Source organism: Phyllobates terribilis, unplaced genomic scaffold (assembly GCF_046119375.1).
Source record: "Phyllobates terribilis strain yellow unplaced genomic scaffold, ASM4611937v1 Scaffold_29__1_contigs__length_15306474, whole genome shotgun sequence".
Lineage (NCBI taxonomy): Eukaryota > Metazoa > Chordata > Amphibia > Anura > Dendrobatidae > Phyllobates > Phyllobates terribilis.
The window spans coordinates 7,498,907-7,516,627 of NW_027362789.1; the positions used below are offsets into that span (position 1 = coordinate 7,498,907).

The following is a 17,721-nucleotide window of genomic DNA, read 5'->3' on the forward strand; positions in this document are numbered from 1 at the left end:
CCCAAGAGTTATCCTCGGGTCCGAAACCTTTCCAGGCCACAAGATACTGCAAACTACCTCTATACCGTCTAGAGTTAAGGATGCGAGAAATTTCATATTCCCCGTCCTCCACCACCGGAGGAACAGAGGCAGAGGCGTCACCATCCGACACAACAGCTTTTTTTAACAGAGAGACATGAAATACCGGATTAATTCTCCAGGAGGTAGGAACCTCCAACCTAACAGCAGATTGGTTGACAACCTGAAGCACCTTAAAGGGCCCTACAAACTTGGGACCCAATTTCTTAGAAGGAATCCTCAACCGCAGATTCCTAGAGGACAACCAAACCATGTCACCAACAGCGAACAAAACCTCCTGTCGTTTCCTATCAAAGTAGTCTTTAGATTTTCTGTTGGCCTCCTGAAGATTACCACGCACATCCGTCCAAACTCTCTCCAAATCACCGGAAAAATTCTCCTCCTCAGGCACGGCAGATCCCAACTTGGAGAACGACCCAAACGACGGATGTCTCCCAGAACAACAAAAAAAAGGCGAACAACCAGCAGAAGAAGATGTATGATTGTTCAGAGCAAATTCAGCAAGTGGCAGAAACTCAGACCACCCCTCTTGATTGTCTGCCACAAAACAACGCAAGAACTGCTCAACATCCTGGTTTTTCCTTTCTGTCTGGCCATTAGATTCAGGATGATATCCGGACGAGAACGACAAATGAACTCCCAACCTGTCACAAAAGGCACGCCAAAAACGAGCCACGAACTGAGGACCCCTATCAGAAACAATGTCAGTAGGAACGCCATGAAGTCTGACAATTTCCTTGACAAAGGCCTTAGCGAGAGTTTTAGCGCAGGGCAGTTTGACGAAGGGAACCAAGTGACACATCTTGCTAAAACGGTCCACGACCACCCAGATGACAGTAAAACCCTCAGGGGGGGGAAGGTCAGTTATAAAGTCCATAGCCAAATGTGTCCAAGGAGCACTGGGAACCTCCAAAGGACAAAGCAACCCCGCAGCAGGAGTATGTGAGGACTTAGATCTAGCACATATAGTACATTGACGCACCCACTTAATGACTTCCTTCTGCCATCCAGGCCACCAAAAACTGCGACCCACCAGTCTCTTGGTCTCAGAGATTCCGGGATGACCTGCCAACTGAGATTCGTGACACTCAACAAACAAATCTCTCCTAAAGGTCCCAGGCACAAACAACCTCCCATGAGGAGTGTTAGATGGGGCATTCTCCTGTGCTTTAAGAATCTCATCTTCCAAAACGGAGTCCAAAGCAGCTATCGCAACACCTTCTTGTAAAATGTTCTCCTCTTTCTCAGCACCGACTATGGGAGAAAAACTGCGAGACAAGGCATCCGCCTTAACATTCTTAGTACCAGGGATGTAAGTAACGGAGAAATTAAACCGCGAGAATAACAGTGCCCACCTAGCCTGACGGGCATTCAGGCGCTTGGCAGCATCAAGATATATCAGATTTTTATGATCCGTAAGAACCTGAACGGGAAATTCCGCACCTTCCAAGAAGTGGCGCCAGTGTTCAAATGCGAGTTTAATAGCCAATAATTCCCGATTACCAATATCGTAATTCAGTTCAGTCTCCGAAAATTTTTTTGAAAAAAAGGCACAGGGATGTAATCCATCCCCGTTATCCTGAGACAATACTGCGCCAACCCCCACAGAGGAAGCATCAACCTCAACCAAAAACGGCTTAGTCACATCAGGCTGCATAAGGATGGGAGCAGAGGTGAACCTCTCCTTGAGATACACAAAAGCTTCAATAGCCTCAGAAGACCACTGAACCGCATCAGCACCTTTCCTGGTGAGATCGGTCAGAGGTTTGACAATACTAGAAAAATTTTTTATGAATTTTCTGTAATAATTGGCGAAACCTAAAAACCTCTGTATCGATTTCAAACCAATAGGCCTAGGCCATTCCTGTACAGCTTGAACTTTAACCGGGTCCATCTCAAAACCTTCGCTGGAGATAATGTAACCCAAAAAACTATTTCTCTGTACAGCGAACTCACATTTCTCCAGCTTAGCAAAAAGCGAACTGTCCATTAACAACTGTAATACCTCACGTACGCTCCGCCAATGAGACTCCTGATCCGGCGAATAAATCAAAATGTCATCCAAATACACAACCACATTTTTGCCGATCAAAGGTCTAAGGATGTCATTAATAAGATTCTGAAAAAATGCAGGAGCATTAGTAAGACCTAAAGGCATAACCAGATTCTCAAAATGACCCACAGGAGTGTTAAAAGCAGTCTTCCATTCGTCACCCTCCTTCATGCGCAACAGATTGTATGCCCCCTTAAGGTCAATTTTAGAGAACCACTTGGCCCCCATTAACTGGTTAAACAGATCAGGAATCAATGGTAGTGGGTAAGGATTGCGTACAGTAATTTTGTTAATCTCACGAAAATCCAGACAAGGACGTAAACCGCCGTCCTTTTTTTTTACAAAAAAAAATCCAACCGCCACAGGAGACTTAGAGGGCCTAATGTGACCGGCGGCCAAACTTGTCTGTATGTATTCCTCCAAAGCCTTCCTCTCAGGAATAGTAAGGTTAAATAAACGACTTTTAGGAAGAGTCGCTCCAGGGACAAATTCAATAGAACAATCATAGTCTCTATGGGGAGGCAAAACCTGCGATTCCTTCTCAGAAAAAACTCTCCAAAAATCCTGAATAGGAACAGGCAATTCTCCCCTATCCAAAGCTGCAATACGCCCGTTACAACACTTGTCATAACATTTATGGCTCCAGGATTTAATTTCACTGGTAGACCAATCCAGTACAGGATTGTGAAATTTTAACCAGGGCAATCCCAATATTACTGGAGAAGGCAAGTTATTCAAAACTACCAAATCCAATTTCTCATGGTGAACACCATTAATAGTGAGAGGAAATTCACAGACCTTGAGAGTAATATTCTTCAAAGGGGAACCATCCACAGAAACCACAGCAATGGGGGATGATAAAGGTTCGGGTTTTAAATTGAGTCTTTCCAAGAATCCCCCATCAGTTACATTCAGAGTAGACCCACAATCAACAAACACCCGAAATTACATAAATTTTTCCTGAGCAATCGTGGAAGCAGCTAAAAGTACACCCTTGGAATTTAAACAGGCAATACGGGCATGACTGACCATTTTTTTTTCTTTCTTCATACGAAGCTCACAGCCTTTAATCAAATGACCAGATTTTCCGCAATAGAAACACAAGCCTTCAAAAAATCTACGGTCTTTTTCTTGAGAGCGAGGTGCCACCGATCCAATCTCCATAGGTTCACCACTGTTAGTACACACATTCTCATAACCAGAAACTGACATAGCAGAGGATTTGCTCTCATTAACCCTTGCACGCAGTCTCCTATCCACCCGTATAGCTAATTGCATAGCCTGTTGCAAATCTTCAGGTGTAGGATAAGCAATTAGCAGGTCTTTAACCCTTTCATTGAGCCCAGCAAGAAATAGACTTTTCAGAGCAGAATCGTTCCACCCTGTTTGAGTAGACCAACGACGGAAATGAGTACAATATTTTTCCACATTACCTGATCCCTGTTTCAAACGTCTCAACTCAGTCTCAGCTGATGCGACACGGTCAGGATCATCATATAATAGTCCCAAAGCAGAAAAAAAACTATCCACTGATCTGAAGCATGTATCACTAGGTTGCAAAGAAAAGGCCCACTCCTGAGGCTCTTTGCGCAAAAGATAAGATAAGATATACTTTATTTTATCCCGGAGGAAATTGCGGTATCACAGCAGCAGAACACAGATCTCGAACATGACACATATGATAACAAAACATTTGGAATGCTTTAGACATTGCTTTTCAGACATTTGTTAAACACCCCCATAGCTGTTGGAACAAACGATCTCCTGTATTTTTCCTTTTTACACCTTAGTTGTATTAGGCGATTGCTGAATGTGCTCTTCTGTTTCGCAAACAGTTCATAAAGCGGGTGTGTGTTGTTGCCCATTATAGCTCTGCACTTCTTCTTAATCCTATCCTCTACCACCTCTTCAAAAGTCCCAAGCTGTAGGCCCACCGTCGCGCTAGCCTTCTTTATAAGTTTGTTGAGCTTGTTGGCGTCAGCAACACGCACACTGTTACCCCAGCAAATTATTGCCGCAAAGGTGGCACTAGCCACAATGGATTGGTAGAACACCTCAAGCATTTTGCCACACACATTAAAAGACCTTAACTTCCTTAGGAAGTACAATCTACTCATCCCCTTCTTGTAGACCTTCTCCATGTGGCACTTCCAGTCTAGCTTGCTATCCAGGTAAACCCCCAAATATTTGAAACTGTCCACCATCTCCACATCCTGACCGTCAATGGTAACAGGTAGGCATACCTTCTTGCACCTTCCATAGCTCATCACCAACTCCCTGGTTTTCTTAACATTTAGTTCTAGATGGTTAGCCTGGCACCATACTACAAAGTCCGCAACCACCCTTCTATATTCCTCTTCGTCCTGGTCCTTCCCAATACCGCCAACTATCACAGAGTCATCCGAGTACTTCTGGAGGTGACAACGGTCTGATTTATACTGAAAGTCAGCTGTGTACAATGTAAAGAGGAATGGCGACAGCACTGTTCCCTGCGGGGCTCCGACACTGCTCAGTACACTATCTGATGTAGCCGTCCCCCACCTAACAAACTGTGGCCTATCCGACAGGTAGTCAATTATCCAATTCACAAGTCCCTCATCCACCGCCATTTTAATCAACTTTCCTCGCAGTAAGAGTGGCTGTAATGTGTTGAACGCACTAGAGAAATCAAAGAACAAAGCACGCACTGTGGTTCCATCATTGTCCAAAAAGGAATGTACTGTTTGTAGCAGAGACGCTACAGCATCGTCCACACCCAGTCCCTGCCGGTACGCAAACTGAAGAGCATCAGTATGCGCCATCACCCTCGGACACAAGTGAGCAAGTACTATTCTCTCCAAGGACTTCATCGCATGCGATGTTAAGGCCACCGGTCTATAGTCCCCCGGGGAAGCCGGGAAGGTAGTCTTGGGAATCGGCACCAGGCAGGAAGTCTTCCATAGCACTGGTACTCTCTTTGATTGTAAGCTCTGGTTAAAGAGATGCTGGAAGACAGTACATAACTCATTTGCACACACTCTGAGGACACGTGGACTGAGACCGTCAGGCCCTGCTGCTTTGCCAATGGCCAGCTTACTAAACTGGTCCCTCACGTCATTTTTGGAGACCGAGAAATGATCTATTTCACCCCCTGTTAATTTAGCTAGTTGTTCCCCGGCCTCCTCCCCCTTCCCTGCTGCTACCGCACCTTTATTGCTGAATCTATTGAAGAACTGATTCATTTCATTAGCCATTGTAAGTCCACCACCCCCCTGCTCCGACCTTGCCTTAAACCCAGTCACTAGCTTCATTCCAGCCCACACCTCTCTGGAGCTTTTTTGTGCAAATTGATTTTCTAATTTAACTCTGAATGCCTCACGGGCAATCTTAATTTTCCCCTTTAGGTCTCGCTGTATAATTTTCAATGCCTCCTTGTCCTTCCTTTTAAAAGCCAGTTTTTTCATGTTTAGTAAATGTTTCAACTCTTTTGTAATCCATGGCTTATTGTTTGCATAACACCGAATCTCTTGAACAGGTACTACAATGTCCATACAGAAGTTGATGTAATCAGTAACTCTGCCAGTAATCTCATTAACATTACATTTCTCTTTCATGGTACACAACACCTCCCAGTCTGTACAGTCAAAGCAGTCTTGTAACGCCTCCTCTGCTGCTGGACACCACTTCCTTATCTTTTTAATTGTCACTGGTTGTTTGCGGACGTCTGGTTGGTAAGCAGGAGACAATAGTATGAGGTTGTGGTCAGATTTCCCCAGGGGGGGTAATGCAGCCGATGAATAAGCATTCTTAACATTAGCAAAGAGGAGATCCAGTGTGTTGTTGTCCCGTGTAGGACATTTGACATATTGATAGAACTTTGGTATTGCAGATGAGATCTTTACTCGATTGAAATCCCCAGAAATTACAGTTAGAGAGTTTGGGTGTTTAGTCTGAAGCCGGGCCATCACCCCTGACAACACATCCCCAGCAGCCTCTGGGTTCGCAGATGGTGGTATATACATCACAACTACAATAACAAGAGTGAATTCTCTAGGCAGATAGTAAGGCCTGAGGCCCACTGCTAACAGTTCAATATTTGGACAGCAATGTTTCTCCTTAACAGTTACATGCCCCTGATTGCACCATCTGTTGTTAATGTAGAGTATCACTCCTCCACCTTTTTTCTTGCCGCATCTAACTCTCTCTCTATCAGCCCGAACCATTTGAAACCCTGGTACCGAGACACATGAATCTGGGACCTCCTCATGCAGCCAGGTTTCTGTAAAGCACATGAGACTGCATTCCCTAAACTCCTTCTGGGTCTTACTCAGAGCCAGCAGTTCATCCGACTTATTTCCCAGCGATCGTACGTTACCCATGATAATGGATGGGACCACTGGTTTAAACCTTCTCCTCCAGGACTTGATCTTCTTGCCTGCTCTGCAGCCTCTGAAAGGTCTCCTTATTTCCCGTGGAACATTCAGTATTGCCACTGCTGGAGAAGACTTTATCCTGCGCAGTTCCAGAAGACGATCCCTAGAATACACTGCTCGTTTAGCAACAGACCTAGGGTCCACCATCCCGTCATTATTCCCACCCGTCACACCAGTCCTCTCCATGGCAAATCGTATACAGTGACCTCCACCGCTCACATATGGCTGTATCCCTGTCACAGGCTGTGGGTAGCAGCATGCATCCTTCAGTAGCATTAGCTGAGATGGTCCGTATTGCGTGCCCCAGAGTGTCTGTACCTGCAGGAGACTTGTAAGTGGTGGAAGAAGATCCAGGTGCAGATCTCGTGCTGTGTGCCCAGCAGCAGTTGATAGTGTGGGAAGTGTTGTATCTTCCATCCCCAATAGACGAGTATACAGGAACGTTGCAATCCAGAGAAGGTAATTAAATAATAAAATAAAATAACTGTAACAAAACTGTAACTAAAATAAAGTAGAAGCTTCTGCTGCTGCAATGGGCTGCCAGTAGTCCGGCGCCGTATTGTCTCCACAATCTAGCAGAGAGGCAGACAGGCATGTCCACACCCTCCGGAGTCAGAAAGTGAATATGAAAAGTGACATTATGAACCCTATGCGCTGGGATTCATCCCCAGAGGACTTGGGTCTCAAATGAAAATACAATAAGCAAGCATTTTAAAATGAAAAAAATTCTCGGTGTTCACCAAAAAATAAATCCGGCAAACATACCTTAGGCTCCAAGAAATGTGCTCCAGGACAGTTACTCACGTGCTGACGGAGCTCGGCCACCTCCAGAGAGAGTCCCTGCAGGCGATGAGCCAAATCCTGAACCGACACCATGATGGAACAGAAAAATCTTTCCTTAGAGAATTTGCAGGCTGGACTTACTGTTATGTTCTGCTACCAGAGCTAAGGAAAGAGAGGAGATCTGTCCCTACGATAGAACTCAGCTTTATCCCTACGATGTAACAGGGGACCTGATCCTGCGATCAGACCTGCTAAAGTCCTAAGCTAGTCTGTACGGAGACCTATAGATGTGGGGAAGGAATCCCTACAAGTACTAAGGACTGGGAGGAAAATGGGACACCTCCTAACAGATAGTAGCAGACAGACAAACAAACAAAATATATAGAACACTGAGGTCCGTAGACCAAGCAAACTAACAGAGTTAGATACAGAGCACAGGCTAGCTAGAAAGTAGTTATACAATGAAGTCCAGCAAAGCCAGAAGGGCGGAGCAGGATTAAATAGGCCAACAAGGTCATGTGACCAGCAAAGGAAAAAACCTAAGAGCAAGGTTCTAACACATTGCACCCCAATCCCCCATCCTGGTATGCATGACACCCCAATCCCCATCCTGGTATGCACAGCACCCCAATCCCCATTCTGGTATGCAATGCATGGCAGCCCCATCCCCATCCTGGTAAGCATGGCACCCCCTATCTCCATACTGGTAGGAATGGCACCCTAATCCCCATCCTGGTATGCATGGCACTCCTCCATCCTGGTATGCATTGCGCCCCAATCCCCCATCCTGGTATGCACGGCACCCCAATCCCCATCCTGGTATGCACAGCACCCCAATCCCCATTCTGGTATGCAATGCATGGCAGCCCCATCCCCATCCTGGTAGGCATGGCACCCCCTATCTCCATACTGGTAGGCATGGCACCCTAATCCCCATCCTGGTATGCATGGCACTCCTCCATCCTGGTATGCATTGCACCCCAATCCCCCATCCTGGTATGCATGGCACCCCAATCCATATCCCCATCCTGGTATGCATGACACCCCTCATTCCCATCCTGGTATGCATGGCTCCCCAATCCCCATCCTGGTATGCCCTCACTCGAGCAAACGAGCTGCCGGAATAGTCACTGCTCCCCACGCTGAGACTATTGACGTGACTATTCACATCAGTGACTATTCACTCTCTTTAATAGCACTCAAAGTGTAGCCGCAGCGCGGCTCCTGCAGCGGTTTGACGATCACACGTGCCTGCTATTAAAGAGCATGAATATTCTCTACTCCCCACGCCCATGGGAGCGGGGAGTAGTGAATATTCATTCTCTTTAATAGCGGGCACACATGACCGTCGAGCCGCAGCTGTAGCCGTGCTGCGGCAACACTGAGCGCTATTTAGGAGAATAAATATTCACTACTCCCGACATCCATGGGCGTGGGGAGCAGCGAATATTCATTTTCTTTAGCAGCGGGCACAGTGTAGTCTGCAGTAGGTGGCTCCTGCCTCCTGTGGCCCACTACGTTGCCGCTCCCCCCACAGACCCCACCAGCCACAGTGTATATGTGTGTGTGTGTGTGTGTATATAGTACAGACCAAAAGTTTGGACACACCTTCTCATTTAAAGATTTTTCTGTATTTTCATGACTATGAAAATTGTACATTCACACTCAAGGCATCAAAACTATGAATTAACACATGTGGAATTATATACTTAACAAAAAAGTGTGAAACAACTGAAAATATGTCTTATATTCTAGGTTCTTCAAAGTAGCCACCTTTTGCTTTGATGACTGCTTTGCACACTCTTGGCATTCTCTTGATGAGCTTCAAGAGGTAGTCACTGGAAATGGTTTTCACTTCACAGGTGTGCCCTGTCAGGTTTGATAAGTGGGATTTCTTGCCTTATAAATGGGGTTGGGACCATCAGTTGTGTTGGTCATACGTCAGGTGGATACACAGCTGATAGTCCTACTGAATAGACTGTTAGAATTTGTATTATGGCAAGAAAAAAGCAGCTAAGTAAAGAAAAACGAGTGGCCATCATTAGTTTAAGAAATGAAGGTCCGTCAGTCTGAAAAATTGGGCAAACTTTGAAAGTGTCCCCAAGTGCAGTTGCAAAAACCATCAAGCGCTACAAAGAAACTGGCTCACATGAGGACCGCCCCAGGAAAGGAAGACCAAGAGTCACCTCTGCTTCTGAGGATAAGTTTATCCGAGTCACCAGCCTCAGAAATCGCAGGTTAACAGCAGCTCAGATTAGAGACCAGGTCAATGCCACACAGAGTTCTAGCAGCAGACACATCTCTACAACAGATGATGTCAGGGCAGAGCAGGATCTGGCATCCTGAATTTCAGAGGCTAATCCGTTTGTTCTTCCTGTAGATAATCCTCCGCTAGAGGAGTCTGGAGGCGACTCTCTCATACAGACCACAGGAAAGCTGGAATATTTGTGTGTATAGGGGAGTTGGGAGAGATAGCCGTCTGCCAAATGACCGCTCCGCCAACACTTAACTCATGTTTATGGGGCCGTTAGTATTACACTGACAGGCAGGGATGATACACAGCACTACAGTAGTACAGTGCATTATCTGAGCAATCAGAGGCTTGTATGTTGTATGATCGCACTAATGAGAGTTGTTTAAAAAAAAAATACATTATATAGTCAACCAACTTTCATGCAGCTTTAGTCTAATGTGTCTGGAGGCTTTAAAAAGTAACTTATTGGACGCTGCCTCTGGCCCGGCCTAATAGACTTTTGTAAGTTGCAGGCCCAAACACCATTATTAGGCATTTATATATCGTAGTAACTAGACAGCCCCATATTATCCAGACCTTGGGGTAGGAGGGACATTCAGCAAAACTCTACCAAACCTTCTAGATGCCATGTTTGTTTCTGTCAGCAGCACGTGGGTAAACTGCCAGGGTTTTTGTTGCAGCCGCACCTGTGCCATCCCTGCGGTGTACATCTATGTTCTGATGCCCAAAAGAGGTTTTTTGTTTTTCTTAAATGTTTAATGTATTAAAAATAAGAAAATTTATTTTTGCATGTTTTTTTCTTTTTACAAGAATTGTTGGTACCAATTTTCTTTTGAAACATTTTAATATCTGCTTTATTTCTGATGTTTTTCTTGCAATATAGGAAAGCCTAATGTCGTCCTCATCATGAAGTAGTTATTTCTCATGTCACGTGTAATGAATATCTCCTGCAGTATTGCTAATGCCGATTCCAGTGTCCGTAAATGAGACGAGAATTAGCTTTATGGAAGATGAGTCTATGAGAAACGTATTCAGCTGCAGACTCCGAGGAAGAAACTGCTTGTTGTCTGAGGCCTAAAATATATAGGTTTTATTACTAGATGTAAAGAAGAAAACTACATACTGTAAAATAATAAATCTCCTCATATGTTTCCCCTTATTATCTCCAGTAATTGTATTATTACACAGGATTTTTATGATGTTACATCGGCTCATCATCTTCTCATTCAGGTCTTTTATAGAAGAGAATTTTCCAGAGTTACCCATCAAGGATGGATATGGACAGAGACAAGATGGTGGAGAGGATATTACACCTCACCATAGAGATCCTCTTCCGTCTTACTGGAGAGGTGAGAGATTCTGATGACGTCACATTACATCATTCTTATCTATGGGAATAACAGATGGACAGAACTGGAGAGGTGAGGACTCTGGAAATGTCTAGAGTGAGATTTATTAATGTGTCTCTCCATAACCAGGATTATACAGTAGTGAAGAAGACCTCTAGAGAGCGCCGTCAGGACCCTGTGTCTGAGGAATGGGAAAGACCCCTGAGCCCAATCACAGGGCATCCATCTCACCCCCTGATACATGAGGACATCAATGACCAGAAGATCCTAGAACTCACCTACAAGATGATTGAGCTGCTGACTGGAGAGGTGACGCTGCTGGGAATGCTGGGACATTATACAGTAACACTATTAAGGATTGGGGGATAACACCATCATTGTATGTGTCAGGTTCCTATAAGGTGTCAGGATGTCGCGGTCTATTTCTCCATGGAAGAGTGGGAGTATTTAGAAGGACATAAAGATCTGTACAAGGACTTCATGATGGAGGTTCCCCAGCCCCTCACATCACCAGGTAATAGACAGGACTAAATACACATGGCCTATAATTATCTGTATGTAAAGAATTAATTCAGTCCCTGTATGTGTTTCCTCCAGATCTATCCAGTAAGAGGACAACACCAGACAGATGTCCCCATCCTCTTCTTCCACGGGACTGTAAACAAGAAGACCCCAATGTTCCTCAGGATCATCAGGTAGATGGAGAGAAGATGTCATGAGATGTCCCCTATGATGTGTAGATGGCTGTGAAGGTCTTGTGTTCTGTCTTGTTTTATCCACCAGTATTATATGTTTTATACTTGTGTAATGAGAACGGTGGAGATGGCAGGATTAGAGCTGATCATAGATGGGACTTCTCCATCTGTCTGTGACTTTTACAATATTTGTTTCAGGGTGAAGATCTGACCCATATTAATACTACAGAGACATATGTGAGGGGTGATGAGCGGTGTAAAGAGGAGATTCCTACATATGACTACCCAGGTGAGTAGTAACCACTAAATGCAGAGAAGTCACAGATTCTTCTCAGTCACCGGCTGTGGCTGCTTTATTGGTGGTGTAGTCCGGCTGTATCACAATCGTGTGATCACCATTTTGCCGCTGGAGCATAACATTCACCTCCATCTGAAAATGTTCAAATGACTTTGTGAATTGTGAAAGCCCTTTTCTGTAGAACTTACAACCTGAAGGATCCACCTCCCCCCTGGGATTAGGAGACGCTGACCGTTACCTGCCCAGTTCTGTAAACTATAAAGCCAAATGTCAGCGTACGTAGAATGTGCTGACAACTTAGAAAATCACTTGAAGAAAAATATTATGATGGGCCTGTAAGAGAAAGCGGAGGGTAATGATGCAATAACAGCAGAGTTTCCTTTTATCTAAACTTTAAAAATTTATTTTAAATCTAACTTCAAACAAGATTGTGATAAACTATACAGAAAACATTACACCTGAGCCATGATATATCTCTAAGCTGTGCGTGGCTGATGGCTGTAATATACATTTATTCACACCTGCAGGAGATGTGTTGGCTCCAGCCCTGGTTTCATGGATTCACTCCACGTCATAAATTCATTTATGTTTTCAATCCTAAGGAATTCAGATTACTGCACAATCTCTCCTGAAATGGGGGCGATAATACTTTCTCTAAACTCCAGTTTAGTTTTGGAAGTCTCCATCCAAACATACGTTGTTGTTGGGGATCTAACATAGAATACATTTTTTTTTTTTACAGGTTGTGGTGGGATCGGCCGGCCTCACTTATGTGAGACTCTAATACCCTGGTAGTCTTTGAAAAAAGTACTCCATTGCTTTTTCAAAATGTCCGAGATCTAAATTTAAGACACCTCAGCTCTGCACTATTATAAAAAGTTCTCTTGAATGTCTAATATTTCTTCTTGAAACTCATCTGATAGAAAATATTGTCCCTTACGATAATTTAGATTCCCAAGAGCCACCGAGCCCCATAATCTAATTACCCCAGAGAGGTTTCACCACTAGTTACTCATTTATTACTGATGAAGACTGTTGAGTTTGATCATTTCAGTAGATGTGTTATTGTCTATAGTCACAGTTTTTGACTACAGTAGTTGGTACCCAAAATATTCTGATTTAACCCCTTCCCGCAGCCAGTTTTGTGTTGTTAATCAGGTCCCATTTTTCTAATCTAACTTGTCACTTTATGTGGTGATAACTTTGAGATTCTTCACAAATGATAATAGGAAACAAATGGACCTTACAAATTATTTTCCAACTTCTTGTGACTCTGACAATACCCTATATAAGGGCTGTACACTTCTGTCTGGGCACATGGCAGGTTAAGAAGGGAAGGAGCGCCATTTAGCTATTTGAATGCAGATCTTGCTGGAATAGTTTGCGGACACAATGTATTGGGGGCACTGTTCATGGTCACCTGACATCTAAAAAGATGGCTACCACGAACAGGCTTGGCGCTATCTACTCCGTTTTCTAGATCCCAGGGTTTGCCTTGCTCATCACCATTTAACCCCTCTACATGGATCTGGACTTACACAGAGACCCCTAGGCTTGGGCCACAGTGTTACCTGCTGTTCTGTGGAGTGAGATTGCAGGATGAATAGTCAGATAGCCGAGTCAGAACCAGGAAGGCAGAGGAAATACAAAATAAGGAGACACAAGAGTAGTCAGTAAACGAGCCGAGATCACAACAGGAAACAAATACACAAGCCGGGAGCTGAGCACAGAGGACTGAACCAGAGGAGAACAAGGCTGTATCTGGCAGCTTCCGGCAATATGCTTCCAGCTTTAGTAGGGTGTGGTGTTTTCCAATTGGCTGAAGTAGATTACTTCAGCTGGATGGCTCTCACACCCATATTGCCAGACAGGATGATTCAACAGGTCACAGGCACCCGAATCCTAATGGCTGGACAGAGCCTGCACCGCGCAGAGCTTCTGGTTCTTCTCCTCCAGCGCCGCCTGCAGGATGAATAAGGCGGCTCCTGGTGAGAGAAGCAGACGTCACAGGAGCAGATCCCAGAGGAGATGGGACACACTATTTGCAGAAGCCCTAATATGACAAAATGTCAGAAAACCAAAGCAGTAGAAATCCCCATAAAGTGACTTCATTTTGGAAATTATAACTCTCAGTGAATTAATCTATAGGAGTTTTGATTATTTTGACTCCACAGGCACTTTCCGGAAATTAGCACGCAGTGGATGTTGGAGAGAAAAAATTGCACATTGGCCATTTTTTACCAAACACATAGTGCCCAGATTGTGCTCCAGGAGAGACACACCGTAAATTAAGTGGGTTCCTCTCACTATAGTAATGTCAGACACATGGAGGCTAAATGTTGTTTGGGCGCAGAAGCAAGGGGGGATTTGACTTCGGGAGAGCGGATTTTTCTGGATTGGTTTATGGAAGCCATGTTGATTCTAAAGAGCCTTTGAGAATCTAATAATGTGGAATCCTCTGTTTGACCTAAGTGGGGACTTGTTTTTTGTGGGATGAGAAGAAGTTTTTATTGGTAGCATTTTTGCCTACATAACATTTTTTGATGGCTTCTTATTCCATATTTTGGAGGCAGAATGAACAAACAGTTGAACACCACCCTCTACTGGTTCATCCTATGAGGTTTTCTATTAGACTGTGAACTGTCATTCTGTCAATAACTTGCCATTTCTACAGACATTTTCTGTACAATTAACACAAGAATCCCATAGAAAAATAAATAAAGATTGCATACCACTTCTAACTCAATCTAAACAAACACATCCCTGGGCTACATGCTAGTCCAGGGAAATGAAGAGATATATGCTCAAGTTTAAAAATCAATTTTATAAGACACAAATCTAAAAAATAGAGGAATATTTAAAATATTTAAAATCCTCTATTGTTTAGATTTGTGTCTAATAAAATAGATTTTTAAACTTGAGCATATATCTCTTCATTTCCCTGGATTAGCATGTAGCCCAGGGATGTGCTTGTTTAGACATTTTAAGTAGAAATGTTAAAAAATATAAATTTCAAGGACATTTTATTCAAAATTAATAATTGTTTTTTTTTTCTTGGCAGATGACTGTACCAGGAGATCAGATGGACAGGAGATCTTTAAATTGGATACACAGGATACAATTGAAGTGAATACCATTACTTCTATGAAACAGGTCCTATCTTCTGATTCATTACCGACTACTAAGGAAAATCAAAATAAAATAAGCATTACAAAACAAACTTCTCCTAAAGGAAAGAAATCATTTTCACATTCAGAAAATGGAAACAGTTTTACCCTCAAAAAGTCTATTCTTAAACATCAAAACATACACACAATGGATAATAGATTTTTTTATTCCAAACGTGGAAAATGTTTTAACCAGAAATCAGTTTTTGTTAATCACCAGAGAACCTACAAGGGGGAGAAGCTTTTTTCATGTTCAGAATGTGGGAAATGTTTCAACCGGAAAACACCTCTTAATATCCACCAGAGAACCCACACAGGGGAGAAGCCTTTTTCATGTTCAGAATGTGGGAAATGTTGTAACATTAAATCAGATCTTGTTCGTCACCAGAGAACACACACAGGGGAGAAGCCTTTTTCATGTTCAGAATGTGGGAAATGTTTTAACCTTAAATCAGATCTTGTTAGTCACCAAAGAACCCACACAGGGGAGAAGCCTTTTTCTTGTTCAGAATGTGGGAAATGTTTTAACCAAAAATCAGTTTTGATTAAGCATCAGAGAACTCACACAGGGGAGAAGCCTTTTTCCTGTTCAGAATGTGGGAAATGTTTTACCCAGAAATCAAATCTTGTTAATCACCAAAGAATTCACACAGGGGAGAAGCCGTATTCATGTTTAGGATGTGGGAAATGTTTTAACCATAAATCACATCTTAATAAACACCAGAGAACCCACACAGGGGAGAAGCCTTTTTCATGTTCAGAATGTGGGAAATGTTTTAACCATAAATCAGCTTTGGTAAAGCACCAGAGAACTCACACAGGGGAGAAGCCTTTTTTCTAATCTTTTTTTTTTTTTTAATCCAATAAATTTTTATTGAGATTTTTTTCATTAGGTTTTTTTTTTTTTTTACAAAACAAGAAACCAGTACATACAATAGAAAAATAACATACCATAGGGATGACATACATGCATCTCTCCTATATATCCTTTCAGCTTGCCCATTACCATCTGATAACTTGCAGTTACTATATCTTACAATTAACATTCTACATTCTTGAAATCTTTTATATAACCATAATATTGTAATAAACATTATAATCCTATACACATATAGGTGTGCTATATTACCCATACCACATGTTAAGGAATTCCAATACACATTACAATGAAACATTAGACCTCGCCAATACCCCCCTTCCCCCATAAGTCATTGTCTCTCCAACAATAACCCCCTTGATGGCATTCCAGGTGTATCCAACCATAAGCCCCATATTTTCTCTAATTTATTCATTGAGTTTTGTTTTTTATATACCCCTTTTTCTAATCTGATAATATTATTTATCCTATTTTTGCGTTCACTAATTTCTGGAGGTGAGGGGTTAATCCATTTGGATGCAATATGTTTCCTAGCTTGAAATAAAATATGTGAAATCCCTATTGACATTGGGTTAAATTCCATATCCTCCTCTAATATACCTAATAGGCATTTTTGGGTCTGGTTGAATATCTATTTTATATACCCTCTTTATAATAGACAGAACTCCTTTCCAGTATTTACCTATCTCCCGGCATTCCCATAGCGGATGTAATAGGCCCGCAGCATCCATGTTACATCTTGGACATTCAGTGACAGTCCGGTATCCTATGTTACATAGGAATCTAGGCGTCTTATATTTCCTGTGTATTAATATGATCTGGGAAAATCTCTGAGCCTCATGTAAAGATAATTGGGGAACCAGTTCTAATACCTCTCTCCATTGATCCTCAGAAATTGGACCTATATCTCCATCCATTTTTGTCTAGCTGGAGAAGGAAATATTTTTAAATAAATATCAAGAAGGACTCAGTAAATATCAGAAATACGACCCTTAGTATTTCCCTTCTCTAATACCAACTTACCAAAAGTATTATTTTCTACCCAAAAGGGAGTCCATCTTGATTGTGCATTAAATGAATGCCGAAACTGTAGATATTTCTAGAATTGTTTGTCACCCAAATTCCCCCTTTAATTCATTAAAGGACTTAAGTATCCCTTCAGACAATATGTTTTATATCGTATATATGTTATATATGTTTTATATTGTATAAATTCCTTTATCCTCCCAACTCCGGAATCCCTCTAATTTATAGACCTCTGCATATTTATTATTAAACCATATAGGTGTAGATTCATTGCAGTCTATTTCCATTATATCTTTACCCCTATCCCAGACCTTGTAGAGTAGAGCAAGTGTAGGGTATATTGATTTCTTGTGTGCGAGGTCATTCAGTTCCACTATATGAATAGGAATATTCCACGGTGTCCTGAGGTAATTAACCCCTTAATACTATTTGGGTTTGCAGCGCTTTGCCTCCCTCCCAAATGTTGCAGTTGCGCTGCCATATAATACAGTGGGGCAGGAAAGTATTTAGTCAGTCACCAATTGTGCAGGTTCTCCCACTTAAAAAGATGAGAGAGGCCTGTAATTGACATCATAGGTCAACCTCAACTATAAGAGACAAAATGAGAAAACAAATCCTGAAAATCACATTGTCTGATTTGGAAAGAATTTTTTTTCATATTTTGGTGGAAAATAAGTATTTGGTCAATTACAAAAGTTAATCTCAATACTTTGTTATATATCCTTTGTT

At 42.6% G+C, this 17,721-nt stretch overlaps 1 protein-coding gene across 1 annotated transcript in view; it reads left to right on the forward strand.

Moving 5' to 3' along the window:
* LOC141178694 (uncharacterized) overlaps positions 1–17,316 on the forward strand; it is a 58,413-nt gene extending 41,097 nt beyond the window's left edge. The window contains exon 4 of the mRNA XM_073660578.1: positions 14,984–17,316. Within this exon, the coding sequence (XP_073516679.1) occupies positions 14,984–15,930 (947 nt within the window). The 3' untranslated portion in view covers positions 15,931–17,316. The remainder of the gene's footprint in view (positions 1–14,983) is intronic.
* Positions 17,317–17,721: the final 405 nt, after the last annotated feature.